Here is a 16,662-nt window from a genome sequence, read left to right on the forward strand (position 1 = left end):
TTGGTTGAAGGCCCATAATAATTACCTTTTTGTAAAAAGACATCAAGTTGATCAGCACAAAAGGCTTTCAATTCTTTCTCAGGTTTGTCCTTCTTGACCAGTGCTACAACATAGTTGGCTAAGGCTGATGGGTCAGCATCACATCTATTAGAAAAAGAAAAAAATGGAAAACATTGTTTTCAAACAGTGGTATCATTAATAAAATAAACCCATTTTGGAAAACCAAAGATCAAAAGTTTAAGTGACTGCCAACAAAGGCAACTACCATAATAAATAACATACAAATACTGCAAATGAGATTTTCTTTATTTCTACAAAATAACTACTTTATCTTAATCTTTGAACTTCTAATTACACCAAGAATCTTATACCAGGTCTACATTTATTTGCTCTCTCAGTGAAAAGGGTGGCACCTGACACTTAAAAGTTGCTGCTTGTCTCCTAGGCAATAATAAATAATACCCTCAGGAACTACCTGTTCCAAATGGCCAGCAAGGAAAAAACTGGGAGTGATGGGCTAGATTTCTCCACTCCTCAAGCACCAGTATCCAAAAATGGCTGGGCATGGGTGGGCACACGTTTACTTTCAGCTATTGCTCAGTTTGAGGCACAAAGATTTCAAGTTTGAACCAGACTGGCAGCATAGTGAGATCTTCCCCCATCTCAAAGGAAAAGAAAAAGCAATCAACACCACTGCTAATTTTTTCAATAGGTATCTTAAAGACTTTATATATTTGTTGATGAACTTTATTTTATTCATTTATTTATATGTGGTGCTGAAAATTAAAACCATTGCCTCACACATGTGAGGCACGCACTCTACCACCAAACCACAACCCCATCCCTTAAAGACTTTTTTTTTTTTAAAGAGAGAGTGAGGGGGGGGGGAGAGAGAGAGAGAGAAAGAGAGAGAGAGAGAGAGAGAGAGAGAGAGAGAGAATTTTTAATATTTATTTTTTAGTTCTCGGCGGACACAACATCTTTGTTTGTATGTGGTGCTGAGGATCGAACCCGGGCCGCACGCACATGCCAGGCAAGCGAGCTACCGCTTGAGCCACATCCCCAGCTCCCCTTAAAGACTTTTTTAAAAACTGAGAACATACCGCTGTAATCCCAGCAACTAGGGAGGTGGGGGCAGAGGATCAGGAGTTCAAAGCCAGCCTCAGCAATTTAGCAAGGCACTAAACAACTCAGTGAGACCCTATCTCTAATAAAATACAAAGAGGGCTGGGGATGTGGTTCAGTGGTCCAGTGACTCTGAGTTCAAGCCCGTACAAAATAAATAAACAAATAAATAAATAAAAAGACGGACACATTTCCCACAGTCGTTTAAAAAAAAAAAACTGAGAACATGAGAAGGATGATACCTTAAATATTATTGGTAAATGCTTTAGCAGCTATAAGCAAAGAAAAAAAAATCTAGAGTCATTAGAAGTGGCAAAAGGGCAGCAGAGACAAACTTTATCTGCCTCATGTTTTTTCTAGTCAGCAGGAATCCAACTTTGGCACTCAAAATAATCTCTTATGCCAGGTACCAAATGATCCTGGTTTGTCAATTCCTGTATACCCACTGTTCAGACTTAATGTTTTGTCTCCATCATAGAAAAATAGAAGTTTAGCTTAGTTTAATCGTCTAGATTCCAGCCAGGCATGGTGGCACAGGTCTGTAATCCCAGTGGCTTGAGAGGCTTTGGCAAGGATTTTCAGGTTCAAAGCCAACCTCAGCAATTTAGTGAGGCTGTAGGCAACCTATCAAGATACCATCTAGGGGCTGAGGCTGGGGCTCAGTTATAGAGTGCTTGCCTCATAAGCGTGAGGCACTGAGTTCAATCCTTAGCACCACATAAAAATAAATAAAGATATTGTGTCCATCTACAACTAAAAATATATATATTAAAAAAAAGATTCCATCTAAAAATAAAAAATAAAAAGGTCTGGGGATACAGCTCAGTGGTTAAACGTCCTTGGGTTCAATTCCTGGTACCAAAACAAACAAATATATATAGTCTATATTCCCCCATGAATGCTTATATTTAAGTAACATATATTCAATGTGGCTTCATAGGGTTATAAAAATAGAATGAAAATACTTGGGATGATAACAAAAAAAAAAAAACCAAAGTGATCATATTCCTATAAAATATTATTCCATCTACTCTTGTTCCATAATTCCTTAGACCTCCACTATCAACTAGAAAGGGAAAAGTTTCAGCTCAAAAATATCAATTACGGGGGCTGGGGATGTGGCTCAAGCGGTAGCGCGCTCGCCTGGCATGCATGTGGCCCAGGTTCGATCCTCAGCACCACATACCAACAAAGATGTTGTGTCCGCCAAAAACCTAAATAAATAAATAAATAAATATTTTTTAAAAATCTCTCTCTCTCTCTCTCTCTCTCTCACACACACACACACACACACACACACACACTCTTTCTTTAAAAAAAAATATCAATTACATTTCCAAAAATTTTGAAATCAGTAAAAAAAAAAAAAAGAAAAATGAAGCACCAGCACCTTTACTTCTTCTACCTAGTTTTTAAAGTTCATATTTGGATAAAACAAGAAAATTTTTTTCATTGCCGATATTGACATGGGAAAGGTTGCATCTATGCACTTAATTATAATGAAAAATGTGTTGGGGCTAGGGTTGTGGCTCAGTGGTTGAGCGCTTGCCTAACATGTGTGAGGCACTCAGTTCGATCCCAGCACCACATAAAAATAAAATAAAGGTATTGTGTCCACCTACAACTAAAAAATAAATGTTTAAAAAAAAAAAAGAAAAAGAGGGCTGGGATTGTGGCTTAGTGGTAGAGCGCTCGCCTAGCACAAACGGGACCCAGGTTCGATATTGTGTTGTGTCCATCTACACCTAAAAATAAATAAATAAATAAATGTTTTTTAAAAAAGAAAAAGAAAAATGTGTCAATTTTACAAAACACAGAATTCTAAAAATTATGGACAAAGGTCATAGATGATGGGTTACATATATTTTTAAAATACAATGTAGGACTGGGATGCGGCTGAGTGGTAGAGCACTTGCCTGGCATGTTGATGCCCTGGGTCCCACATCCATGGCAAAAAGCAACAACAAAAAACATACAATTTAAAAGAAAGTCAAGATTCTTCTAAACTAAAAAATGTTACAGGCATATGGTAACATACACTTATCTGTAATGCTAGCAACACGAAGCTGAGGCAGGAGAATCGCCAGTTTGAGGTCCTCATCAGCAATGAGACCCTTAGCAACTTAGGAAGGAACTGCCTCAAATAAAAAATGTTTAAAAAGCACTGGGGGGGCTGGGATTGTAGCTCAGTGGTAGAGCACTTGCCTCGCACAGATGAGGCACTGGGTTTGATCCTCAGCAACACATAAAAATAAATAAGTAAATAAAATAAAGATATTGTGTTCATCTACAACTAAAAAATATTTTTTAAAAGTGCTAGGGATGGCCAGGTGTGGTGGCGCACGCCTGTAATCCCAGTGATTTGGGAGGCTGAGGCAAGAGGAACAGGATTTCAAAGCCAGCCTCAGCAATGGCTATGCAATAAGCAATCTAGATGTAGCTCAGTGATAGAGCACCCCTGGGTTCAACCCCAAATATCAAAAAAAGTTCCATTTTAGAGAACACATTATGAACACATCACTTTAGTAAATCCAATTGCTAAATTCTGAAGTGTTGTATGCATATTATATACTTGAATTTGCTGAGAGTAGATCTTAAGGATCTTACCACACACATAAAAACAAAAAATAATTGTGTGATAAAACGGACATTAATTAGCTTGATGGCAGTCACCATTTCACACTGTACATATCAAAACATCATAAACATACGTCTTATATACACTTTTTAAAAAATTCATTTATAAACAAAAAGCACAAGAAAGCAGTTACATTTTCAAAAAATATTATACACGCAATGCTAAACTTAGTATTCTATAAACACCTTAAAATGAAGATGTATAGGTAGACTTAACTTCACTGAAGAATAGCACATTTGACCAGTGAGAGAAAGGGGGGTAAATCACATTTCCGCCTTTACTCGAAAAGTTTAGATCCTAGATAAGAACATCTAATACGCAAGAAGAGGATACAGAAAAATAAGAAAGAATGGCAGAAAATGGCAATGCTATTTTCTCTGAGCTACATCTTCACACTTTTTTATGTTTTAATCTGAGAATAGGGTCTGGTTAAGTTACTGAAGCTGACCTTGGATTTGCAATCCTTCTGCGTCAGCCTTCAGAGTCACTGAGATTTCAGGCATGCACCACCATACCTCACTAGCCCTATGCTTTTCTAATGTACATCTCCAAGACTGATCAATGTATTCTAAGTCTCAACAAACAGTAACCTTTTAACTAAAATAAAGAATCAATAAATTTACTAAAGCTTAATATAAGTTACAATTACAAAGACACCTTAAAATTTTTTAATTCATTCTGTATAATAAGGTTATGTTTTAACTATCCTGTAAGTTATTTTAAAAAATAAAATCTATTAAAATGAATTTTTTTTAGGAAATCTAATAGAAATACTGCTCTAACTGCCTTATCTGCAAAAACCTCAAATTATCTGCTGAGTAGGCACATCAACTTCACAGAAGATTTCAGACATATGTTAAATTCCAAGATCAAAGAGTAAAAGTCCTACCTTTGACCCCAAGCCAAGAAACATTACTAAAAAACTATTATTGTATAGCCGGGCACAGTGGAAGAGGCCTGTAATCCCAGCAGCTCAGGAGGCTGAGACAGGAGAATCACGAGTTCAAAGCCAGCCTCAACAAAACCGAGATGCTTAAGCAACTCAGTGAGACCCTGTCTCTAATAAAATACAAAATAGGGCTGAGGACATAGCTCAGTGGTCGAGTACCCCGAGTTCATTCCCTGGTACATGGCTCAGTGGTCGAGTACCCCGAGTTCATTCCCTGGTACAAAAAAAAAAATTGTAGTCTTTGTTTCAGGAAAAAACTACTTAATACCTTTTCCACTTTCAGAAAAATGTACATCTTTCTGAATATGGGTCTAATTTTAAGTTCTTAGTACAATCTCTATTTCACAGGTAAGACATCTAAGAAATGTGCTACTGAGTCATAAGCCAGGGAGAGGAATTTGATTCTAATAGGTATCAATAGCCATTAAAAGTTCATATTCAAAGAAAAGAGAAAAAAAAGTCCATATTCCTTGACTAGTAGTTACATATATGGAAAACCAGACTAAAGAAACAAAGGCAAATATAGAAAATAACACAGGTATCTAGAAATACTTTTTAAAAATTTATTGCATAAAAATGATATTACTTCTAACAGAAAAGTACAGTAAAGGAATCCATTCTCTTGCTGCTGGAGGTTTATAAAATATACTTCTGGTTTTTTTGTCTTTTCTTTTTTTGGTGCTGGGAATTAGAACCCAGAGCCTTGTACATGTGAGGCAAGCACTCTATCAACTGATCTACATCCCCAGCCCCCTATAAAATATGCTTCTGATGTTATGTCAACTGAAGAAATCAAGACACAAAATTTTACACTGAGTTGTCATGTAGCTACATACAAGTTCATATACAGACAGGGGTGTAATGGTGTATGCTTGTAATCCCAGCCACTCAGGAGGTTGAGGCAGGAGAATAAAAAATTCAAGGCCAACCTCAGCAATTTAACAAGACCCTATCACAAAATAATTTTTTGTTTTCCACTGGTGCTGGGGATTGAACCCAGGGTCTTGTGCATGCTAGGCAACCAATATATACCAACTGAGCTGTATCCCCTAAAAAAGTTTTTTTTTAATATTTATTTTAAGTTTTAGATGAATATAATATCTTTATTTTACATTTATGTGGTGTTGAGGATCGAACCCAGTACCTCATGCATGCTAGGCAAGCACTCTACCACTATGCCACAACCTCATCCCTCTAAAAGAGGGTGTTTTTTTTTTAATTTTATTCTCTTTTATTGCTGAGTAATATTCTTTTTTAAGGTTTTTAAAAAGTTAAAAAGTTGCCAAGAGCGAGAGCAGTGGCACTGGCCTGTATGTAATCCCAGCAGCTCAGGGGGCTGAGGCAGGAGGATCAAGAGTCCAAAGCCAGATTCAGCAAAAGCAAGGTGCTAAGCGACTCAGTGAGACCCTGTCTCTAAAATATAAAAGAGGACTGGAGATGTGGTTCAGGGGTCAAGTGCCCCTGAGTTCAATCCCCAGTACCCAAAAAATAAAAATAAGTTTTTTAAAAAAGTCTGGCCCCCTGGGTTGAATCCCCAGCAACCACACACACACACATACACACACATACACACACACACACACACACACACACACAAAACTTCACACATAAAAGAAAAACTGAAAATAAATATCTACAAATAATTTTATTTCCTTTCTAAATTTTTCTGTAATGCAATAATAAAGGTCCTATCTCTTAAAACTATCACACAGGAGACTAAGTTCTAATGTGAATACGAGAAGAAACCAATATTCAGACCAATAGCACTTTTCTTTTAAATTTTTTTTTTTTTTTTTTTTTGGGCGGGGAGGTACTGGGGATTGAACCCAGTAGTGCTTAAACACTGAGCTACATCTCCAGCCCTTTTTTATATTTTATTAGAGACAGGGTCTTGCTACATTGCTTAGGCTTCACTAAATTGCTGAAGCTGGCTTTGAATTCATGATCTGCCTGCCTCAGTCTCCCGAGCTGCTAGGATTAGAGGTATGCATCACCATGCCCAGCTTCTTTAATCTTAAGTGCTTTCATGAAAGAATAAGTTATGAAAGAAACACAACAAGATTTGGGGTAAAAAATATACATATAATATCTGTTGGTTGCAAAACACCATTTTGATATTTGGACTATAACTCCTAAAGCAGTAGGAGCTATAATCCCAGTGAATCTGTAATCCCAACGACTCTTAGGAGGTTGAGACAGGAGACTTGCGAATTCAAAATCTACTTGGGCATCTTAGCAAGAACCTGTCTCAAAATTTAAGAAGAAAGAGCTAGGGATGTACCTCAGAAGCGTAATGTTCCTGGGCTCAATATTTTTTTTTTGTGGTGGGGAAATCCAACCCAGGGTCTTGAGCATGCTAAGCAAGCATTCTACTATTAAGTTATATCCCCAACCCAATTTCATTTTTCTAATTGTCAAAACAATCTAAACATATTTGAGGATGCTCATTCATTTAAATATTGACTGTTAAGTAAGTGCCACGCATCTTGCTTGGTAATAGAATTACTCTGAGCAAGACAGATCTTGCCCTTCAGTCACATGACCAAGAGATGAGTATGAAAATAATCATACGTAAAACAACAAATGATATAAAAAGAGATTAATAAAGATATAAGTAATGACACTGTGAGAAGATGAGCCTAGAGAGTGGTAGGAAACACAGAGCTATAAAAGCAACTTCTGGCTTCTGCTCTATAGCTATTGGGCCAGGAAGAATGAAGTCAGATATATTTAGGAGGCAGATCAAGGACAAATGAACAAATATGTTCTTAATTCAGTAAACTAAAACTTGCCAAGAAGTCTCTGGACAAAATAAGACCTTTCCTATGAAACAGGAAATAGTCTCCTTAAGTTCCACAGTATGTTAGAGGTACACTGATTCTTTGAAACCACTGGTACAATTCAGAAAATTATTAGTACTTCTCAGTCTTAAAAATGTAGCAGCAAAATAATCATTTAACCCAGTTAATCAGGAGATCAGGTCTAACAACAGCTAGATAATAATTTTTCCTCCCATTTGAGTAACCATAGAGATTACCAGCCAGAGTTTAACTTGGTAAGGATTGCAAACCTATTAGCCACAGGTAAATTATAGCATTCACATGTATGCATACCTGCCATGACCACAAAACCAATGAATATGAACCAATAAAATAATCTTTGTTAATCTTATTACTGTATTTTCCAATATATACTCCAAGATGACAACATATTCAACCTTCTAGAATATTTTTAAAAAGACTTGAGTACGGAACTCGGAAGGCTGAGACAGGATGATCACAAGTTCAAAGTCAGCCTCGGCAACTTAGCAAGACCTGTCTCAAAAAAATAAAAATAGCTGGGGATGTGGCTCAGCACACCTGGGTTCAACTGCCAGTATCAAAAAGAATTTTCTTTAATATTTATTTTTTAGGTATAGTTGGACACAATACCTTTATTTACTTATTTTTATGTGGTGCTGAAGATTGAACCCACATGTGCTAGGTGAGCGCTCTACTGCTGAGCTACAACCCTAGCCCCCCCAAAAAAGAATTTTTTAAAAAGAATCTGATATAGGGCTAGGGCTGTAGCTCAGCAGCAGAGCGCTTGCCTAGCATGCGTGAGGCACTGGGTTCAACCCTCAGCACCACATAAAAATAAACAAATAAAACAAAGGTATTCTGTCCATCTATAACTACAAAAAAATTTAAAAAGACTTTGATATGGCCAGAATTCACAGAAACTGCATACCAAATCAGACTTTCACTAGCTATTTCTGTTCCTACTTATGGAACCTGCAATAAGACTCTAGCCTGCATAAATCTGATGAATATTATTTTAAATGGTAGTGGTGCTTAACATTAATAAGAGATTTTTGCTGGGCATGGTGGTATATGCCTATAAACCCAGCAGCTCAGAAGGCTGAGGCAGGAGGACCACAGGTTCAAGGCAGCCTTAGCAATTTAGTGAGACTGTAAGCAACCTAGTGAGAATCTGTCTAAAACTAAAAAAATAGAAGCTGGGTACAGTGAAGCATGCCTATGATCCCTGCAGCTCAGGAGGCTGAGGCAGGAGGATGGAGAGTTCAAAGCTAGCCTCAGCCAAAGTGAGGTGCTAAGCAACTCAGTGAGACCCTGTCTCTAATAAACTACAAAATGGGTCTGGAGATGTGGCTCAGTGGTTGAGTGCCCAAGTTCAATCCCCAGTACCTTAAATAAATTAATAAGCAAAAAAATAAAAATAAAAAATGGGACTGGGGATGTGGCTCAGTAGTTAAACCTTTTAGTACCAATCCCTGGTACCAAAAAAAAATATGTATAATTTTGCAGAAAGTTTAATGTATATCCTATTTCAAAAATCATAAAATTTATATTATAGTATGATTAAGGTACACAAAACACTTTTTAGTCTACATCATTAATATACAATTTTTGTTAGGCACCTATCTAAAAAGCTAATATATCTGTTTAAGAGAAAAAGGTTAGGGGCTTGGGTTATGGCTCAGTGGTAGAGCCCTTGCCTAGTATGTGTGAGGCACTGGGTTCAAATAATAATCCCTTCTTAGCACTGCATGTAAATAAATAAAGAGAAAAAGGTCAGACAATTTCTCCAAATTCTCCCATTCTAAAATAATGCTCCATTAGTAAACACAAACAGACACTATCTAACAAGTTTAAAAAATCCATTACTCTTTTAAAAGCATATACCAAGAGCTATAGATATAGCTCACTCATAGAAGACTTTCTTGTTATGTACAAGGCCCTGAACTTGATCCCTAGCACCAAAGCAGGGAAAAGAAAAACATAAAGATAAATTTATCTATTAAGTCAAAAAAGCAGCAGCAAATGTTCATATATGTTTTGTATATATATAAAATAACTTCCTAAAATTCCCCATTAAATATAATGTTTTGGTATAAATGCAGATTTGTTACTGAAAAACGCTTGCCTGAACTTTTTCTAAACTTGCAGAAATTTCTTCAGTGATTCATTTATCTCCTGGATTTTCTTAGAATCTTATTTTTAAGGGGTTCACATATTTAAAATAAGTAGTCAATTCTCACAGAATGAAACAACAATTCTAAATTGTGCATAATCCCTTCGTCTTATCTCTCACTACAATATCACGGGGGAAAGATGAAGACCCCAAACAAGACCTGTTACTCCAGTCTGTTCATGCACCTCTAACAAAGAAATAAAACTTCTTGACTAAAATATGGTATCCCTCCCCTTTAATGGATTGCCAAGAAAAAAGGTTGCTGATTTGTGTTTCTCCACCAGCTAAGGTAACTAACGGGTTATTTCTTCCAGTCTCCCTCCTTCCATCTTTCCACTAGTAAGATTAATAATAAGAGTTCCATATCTAAAAAAGAAGGCAATAGATAAGCTCTAACCATTTGTGTATAGGAAATAATCACATGCAAATTGCATTGGTTTAAAAATACCTGGTACATACCTTTGTTTCATCAATGACAAGATGCAACATGATTGAAACCTCCTAAAAATGAGATGCTTTTATAAATTTAGTTAAGGCAAATTATGCTAAGAAAGTGCAACAAAAAATCATGTGCACAACCATAGATTCCAACCTAGACACTGCAACTACTTTATCTCAAAGACTAACAACTGCTCTGAAATGCTATGTTGTAGCAACATGTCAATCTGCCATGAAAATTTTTTTGAATCTAGAATATGCAAAAAAAAATAAATTTACAAATACAACCCACTTTATCTTACCATTTATCATATTTTAGGACATATAAACAAAAAATAACCTCCATAATATAGCAAGAATGAAAATATGATATTCATATTGCATTTACTATTTCTTATTAATATCTCCCTCCAAAACCAATACTTATGTGAGTTAAACATAAGCATATTTGTCACTTTAGGAAACCAAACTACATTGTTAAAGTCTGAGTAGTGATTTTAGGTCTTTTTTAATTTTTACTTATTTATTTTTGCTGTACTGGGAAACTAAGGCCTTGCACATGTGAGACAAGTGCTCTGTAATATCTCCAGCCCAGACCTTTTTTTTTTTAAACATTAAATGAGTGAAAAAAAAACTTTTTTTCTAAATAACTATTTTTGGCACCAGGGACTGAACCCAGGGTAGCTTAACCACTGAGTCACATGCCCTGCCCTTTTTATTTTTTGAGACGTGTCTCACTAAGTTTTTAAGGGCCTCACTAAGTTGCTGAGACTGGCTTTGAACTTGAAATCTTCCTGCCTAAGCCTCCCAAGCCATTGGGATGACATGCATGTGTCCCTGTTCCCAGCTTAAAAAAAAAAAAATTTTAAGGAAAAAAAAAAAGTAGAAAGTGGACTTTAAGTAAAACATTAACTCAAATGGGAAAATTAAATTCAAATAATTATTTTAAAATGTTTTACTCCAGCCAAAAAAATCTCGTGAACATGCTTAGTAAAATAAAGTTTCTACTCAAACTAAAATTTTACATTAAAAAAAAGAACCGAGCTGGGGATGTGGCTCAAGCCTTAATGCGCTCGCCTGGCATGCGCAGGGCGCTGGGTTCGATCCTCAGCACCACATAAAAATAGAGATGTTGTGTCCATCGAAAACTGAAAAATAAATATTAAAAAAAAACACTCAGAATAGCACATTTTAAAGAATTTTTTCAAAAAGAAAAAACAATCAACTATAAATTTTTAAAATTGTTACCTTCCATCCAAGACATAAAATGAACATTTAATACTTTTTAAAAGATCTCTACCAACAAACAAAATCAGAGCTTACATGGAAAATAGTTTTTTTTTTTTTTTTAAAAGGCAACAGAGGGCTGGGGATATAGCTCAGTTGGTAGAGTGTTTGCCTTGCATGCATAAGGCCCTGGGTTCAATCCCTAGCACCACAAAAAAAAAAAAAAAAAAAAAGGCAACTGAAATAGCAAGTATACAAAGTCAATTTTATGTTTAATAATACAAAAGATAACTAATTTTCAAGAAAAGGTAACTAATTTTTTAAATATACATACCTTTTATCAGTCTTGATAAAAGACACATATGGTCAATTTCACTAAATTTATCTAATTTCCAACCTTCACAATCCATTTCCATCTTTGTGCCCCAAACCTTTTTATTTGTAGAAAAAGTAAGATGTACATTCAAGGAGCTCATATTCTACAAAACTTTCAAGTGTGTCCAGAAGCCACTTTCACACTAACTAGACCACCACTAATTTAAAACTCAGAAGCCCTAATTTCACATTTATTCATTCATTTATTTATACCCATGCTGTACTCACACACTTCTCACTCTGCTAATGCAAATACAACTTCAGACATCAAAATTCCCCTAATGTTTCCTCCCTTGCCCATCCTGCCTTCCCAACTAATACAATGAACTCATAAAACTTGTCTTCCTAGATATTGCCTTTTCCACCCAAGAAACCAAAGTAGCAAAACAAAAACAATTAGTTAACCAGGTTTCTCAGGGGGACCCAGGAAATAGATTAACAGGGAAGTAGCTTGACAGTCTCCCAACAGCACCAATTTACCCTGCCTCCACACTACCAAAACTACTCCGTATTTCCACCCTCTGAAAAACACTCAATTTTTCCACTAAAGCAATCTAATCTAATGAATCAAAACCTGCCCATCCTTTCTCTAACTCTCCTTCTTCAAGGCCTAACCTCCAATAAGAGGAAAAGAAGCAGAAATGAGGAGGGGGCAGGAAATGATCCCTTCCCCTCTATTCCCTTCCGGTGCCCTCTTCCAAAAGAATTGGTAAGATGCACATTCAAGGAACTGGCCTTTTCTTTCCTGATCCTAGAAGATTGTTCCACAGATTTTTATCCCAGAGTCCCCACAAATAAACACTCTACACAACCCTACCTCCTTAAAGTAACTATAAAACAGAAAGTTGATGCCTCTACTATATCCTCTTCAAGCATCTGATAATATTAAAAGGACAGGTCTCTTGTTTCTTTTCAGTGCTTCAACAACAATCCTAAAACCCCAATTAACTTCAGTTGTGCTATCAATATTTCATCAATATTCACAAAACCCTTTTTCTTTCTACTACCCCATTTACTCCTCCAACACCCTGTATCTAATAAAAAAAAAAAATCCCTAGATGTTGCAGGTATACCCCTTAAACCCCTCCACCAATATTACGTCCAAGTGTAGTCCTCTCAATCCTCAAACTTATTTTAAAAATTCTCAATTTTTCCCTAACCTCCCATGACAACTAAAAATCATTGGTTGGTTCTCTTAGCATTATCAACTCCTCAATAATACTTTAAAAACCCTTAATACCCTTACTGGCACACTTATCAGCTCCCCAATAATTTTTAAAACCCTTTGATGCCCACATACCCTTTCGGCTCCTCCATAACATTTTTCAAATCCTTCAATACTCTTGAACCCTTCGAGCTCACCAATAGCTACACAGCATCAAAGTCCCTACTACCCCTTTCTTCCCTAATATTTTGAAAAGGCCCTCGATACTCTGCTTCTAGATCTGTTAGTCCTGGATTAATACTGGTTTGTAAAGCCCTCGATCCTGCTGTCTCCTTCAAGATTTGATTATTCACATTTAAAAATCCCTCGATAGCCCTGCCATCTCCCTCAGATCTCAAACAGCAGTATTTTAAATTTCATTACCCCAATAGGCATATTTTAAAAGCCCTCGCCGTCCTCGTGACCCCCCCTCAACCCCACATCAACACCGCCTCTACGCCCCTCGCTCTCCCTCTCCCTCCGCCTCCCTTCCCCCCCACAATGGTGATAGTACTACAGAGAAGACGTCGCCGGGACCTCCCCACCGCCGCCCCGCCGCGCCGCCCACCTCACGCCGCCTCCCCTCCCCCACGCCCCCGCGGGCCCCCAACGCCCACGTTCGCCGGCCCCGGCCCTGCCAGGCTCACTCACATCGGCTCCAGTAACTTGGCCAGCCAGGACTTGAGGGCATCCACATCCTCTATGAGCATGGTGCAGGGAAGGCGGGCTCGGCCGCCGCTCTTTTTCAGGCCTGCCGTGGATCTCCACTCGCCGCCTCCTCACGCTCCCTTCACAACCCCCAGTATCTTAGCCCACCGGGCATCTTACGAGACTTCAACCTACTCCCCCGGCCGGGGCCTAACAGGAACTAACCCAAGAGCCCTCACTCAACCTAGCCCGAAGGCTCAGGTGGGCGGGAGATAATGACGAGTGGCGGGTGTGATACCCAATAGAAGAGAGAGGGCCGTGCGCGCAAAGCCAATGAAAAGGCTCGCTCGCCCCGCCGGCCGGCCGTACCCAGTTAGGGAGGAGGGATATAGCAAGGTAGGTGGAGAGCTTAAGTGAACTCCTGGTGCAAGATGGTATCTTGGAGAAGGTGCTGTGCCTCTTAAAGGGGCCGCGGCGCCTTTTTGGACCACGCCGTCGCCCGCCGCGGAATACCGGTGTCTGCTGTTGGGAGTGCCTGGGGGAACCCGGCGAGCCCCTCATCCTGGTTCCTTCCTCTCGTTTTTCCTGGAAACCCACACTCGTGTCCCGAAATGACTCAGCTGTAGTAAATCTGCAACACAACGTGCAATAGGATCACATTCGACACATTGCAAATAATGCAAAATCTTACTTTTTTCCTTACACACTCGTTTTGATCCGCACTCGTGCCTGTATTTTTTACTGCTGTGCTTAAATTACGCAGAATGTTTCTGATAACCATACCTTGGAATCCAGTAATCGTCATTTTAAAAACGTGGCGCACGGACGTAAAAGACTGAGGCCATTTCATTTTTACTAGTATTATTAATAAATACCTTAGGGGGAAAATTATTCTAATAAGTTTGTGTAAAAATTCTCCCTGTTTTCTTCAGGGAGAATTTTGATTAGCAAAAGAGGTTTTAAAAATAATATTAAAGAAGAATTTAAAAATTACCAAAATAGGCAACTTAGTTTTATTAGGTAAGAAATTCCTTTGGAAGTCCGAAATCTGTGGCTTAGCACTGGTGATAGAGTGTTTATCCAATAACAAATGCTGTGCCGCTGTTATGAGCCAACACTGTGCATGGCACCAGGAGTGCAATGGTGAACAAAGCAAACTGAGTCCCTCCTTTTAGGAAAGAGAACAATTTATGAATTATAATACATTTGGAAAAATACCTGATGAGCACACATTTCATATAAAAGAGATGGATCAACCCAAGATGAGTAAATAAACTAAATATACTGTACCTAGAACAGATATAGGCAAGCTTTTTCTGCAAGGGGCCACATAGTAAATATTTTTGGATTTATGGGCCTTGAGTTTTCTGTGGCAAATACTCAATAGGCAATGTCTTGGCATGAAACTGGCCAGAGATAATACATAAGAAATATTTGGCTATATTCTGAAAACACTTATAGGAAAATTCCATTTTGTGTAATTTACATGTCATGAAATATTATTATTTTAATTTTTTTCCCAACCATTTACAAATCTAAAAGGCAACGGCTGGGATGTGGATCAGTGGTAGATCTCTTTCCTAGCAAATGTGAGGCCCTGGGTTTGATCCCCAGTACTAGAAGGAAAAAAAAAAGTAAAAAGCATTATAACCTTACAGGTATACAAAAACTGGTGCCAGCAGGGTTTGTCTTGCTGGCCACAGTTTTCTGACCCATTATATAGAGTAATAAAAGCAGAAGTGCACTTAGAAACCATCTAATGAGCCTTCCTCACTAACACTTGCCCTGCAACTTTGCAAATGAGGAAAAAGCCCAGGGAAATTAAGTAGTTTACCCAGAATCACAGGTCTGTAAATGGAGCAGAAGTAGCATCCAGAAATTCTGACAGTAAGAGCAGAACTTTCTCACATCCAATTGTTGCCTCTTCTTCCCTGTCTCCTCTTCCCCTTTATTTCTTTCCACAAAGGAGATGAAGTGTTACCCTAAAATGACACATTTAAAAAGAAAAATACAAAAGTGACCTATAGGCCAATGGCTAGTCAAAAATTGGATAGTGGGCTGGGGATGTGGCTCAAGCAGTAGCGCGCTCGCCTGGCATGCGTGCGGCCCGGGTTCGATCCTCAGCACCACATACCAACAAAGATGTTGTGTCCGCCGAGAACTAAAATAAATAAATAAATAAATTCTCTCTCTCTCTCTCTCTATCTATCTATCTCTCTCTCTCTCTCTCTCTCTCTCTCTCTCCCCCTTTCCTCTCTAAAAAAGAAAAAAAAAAATTGGATAGGATGCCTGGCATGGTGGTACATGCCTGTAATCCCAGCAGCTTTAGAGTCTGAGCAGGAGGATGACAAGTTCAAGTTCAGTCTCAGCAATTTACCAAGGCCCTAAAACACTTAATGAGACCCTGTCTTAAAAATAAAAAATAGGGCTGGGGATGTGGCTCAAGCGGTAGCCCGCTGGCCTGGCATGTGTGCGGCCCGGGCTCGATCCTCAGCACCACATACCAACAAAGATGTTGTGTCCGCCAAGAACTAAAAAATAGAATATTAAAATTCTCTCTCTATATCACTCTCTCTATCTCTCTCGCTCTCTCTTTAAAAAAATAAATAAATAAAAATAAAAAATAAAAGGGCTGGGATGTAGCTCAATGGTAAAGTGTCTGTAGGTTCAATCTCCAATAAAAAAAAAAAAAAGGAACTGGATAGTATTATAGAAATGAAACAGGAATTGCTTTTATCACATTACATCAGCCTTTTTCAAGAATGTCAAAGTGCTTTTCAAATATTTTAATTTATGTAACAAATTTTGCAGATTTTACTTCAGAAGACAAAGGTTTTATATATATACATATATACATACATACATACACACACATATATACATACATATTACATATATGCTTCCTGGTTACCATGGGCATCATTTAACCAACAACATTACAGAGAAAACAACCATGATTATAGTGGTAAGATTTGGTTTTGGGGATCCTGAGTAATTTTCTCCCCTTTTTCTTTCTTTCCTTCCTTCTCCCTCCCCCCCCCCCCCCCCCAAGCTTGTGTGTTTTGAGGATTTAACCCAGGGGCA

At 37.9% G+C, this 16,662-nt stretch overlaps 1 protein-coding gene across 2 annotated transcripts in view; it reads right to left on the reverse strand.

Annotated features, from left to right (window-relative positions):
* The window catches only part of RBM27 (RNA binding motif protein 27), an 85,732-nt gene extending 71,900 nt beyond the window's left edge, over positions 1-13,832 (reverse strand). For both annotated transcript variants that reach the window (XM_081291438.1, XM_081291437.1), the window contains exons 1-2: positions 13,582-13,832; positions 26-144 (exon numbers count right to left, since the gene is read on the reverse strand). In XM_081291438.1, the coding sequence (XP_081147564.1) occupies positions 26-144; positions 13,582-13,640 (178 nt within the window). In that variant the 5' untranslated portion in view covers positions 13,641-13,832. The remainder of the gene's footprint in view (positions 1-25; positions 145-13,581) is intronic.
* Positions 13,833-16,662: the final 2,830 nt, after the last annotated feature.

This window comes from Spermophilus citellus, assembly GCF_964194105.1.
Source record: "Spermophilus citellus genome assembly, chromosome: 1".
Taxonomy (NCBI): domain Eukaryota; kingdom Metazoa; phylum Chordata; class Mammalia; order Rodentia; family Sciuridae; genus Spermophilus; species Spermophilus citellus.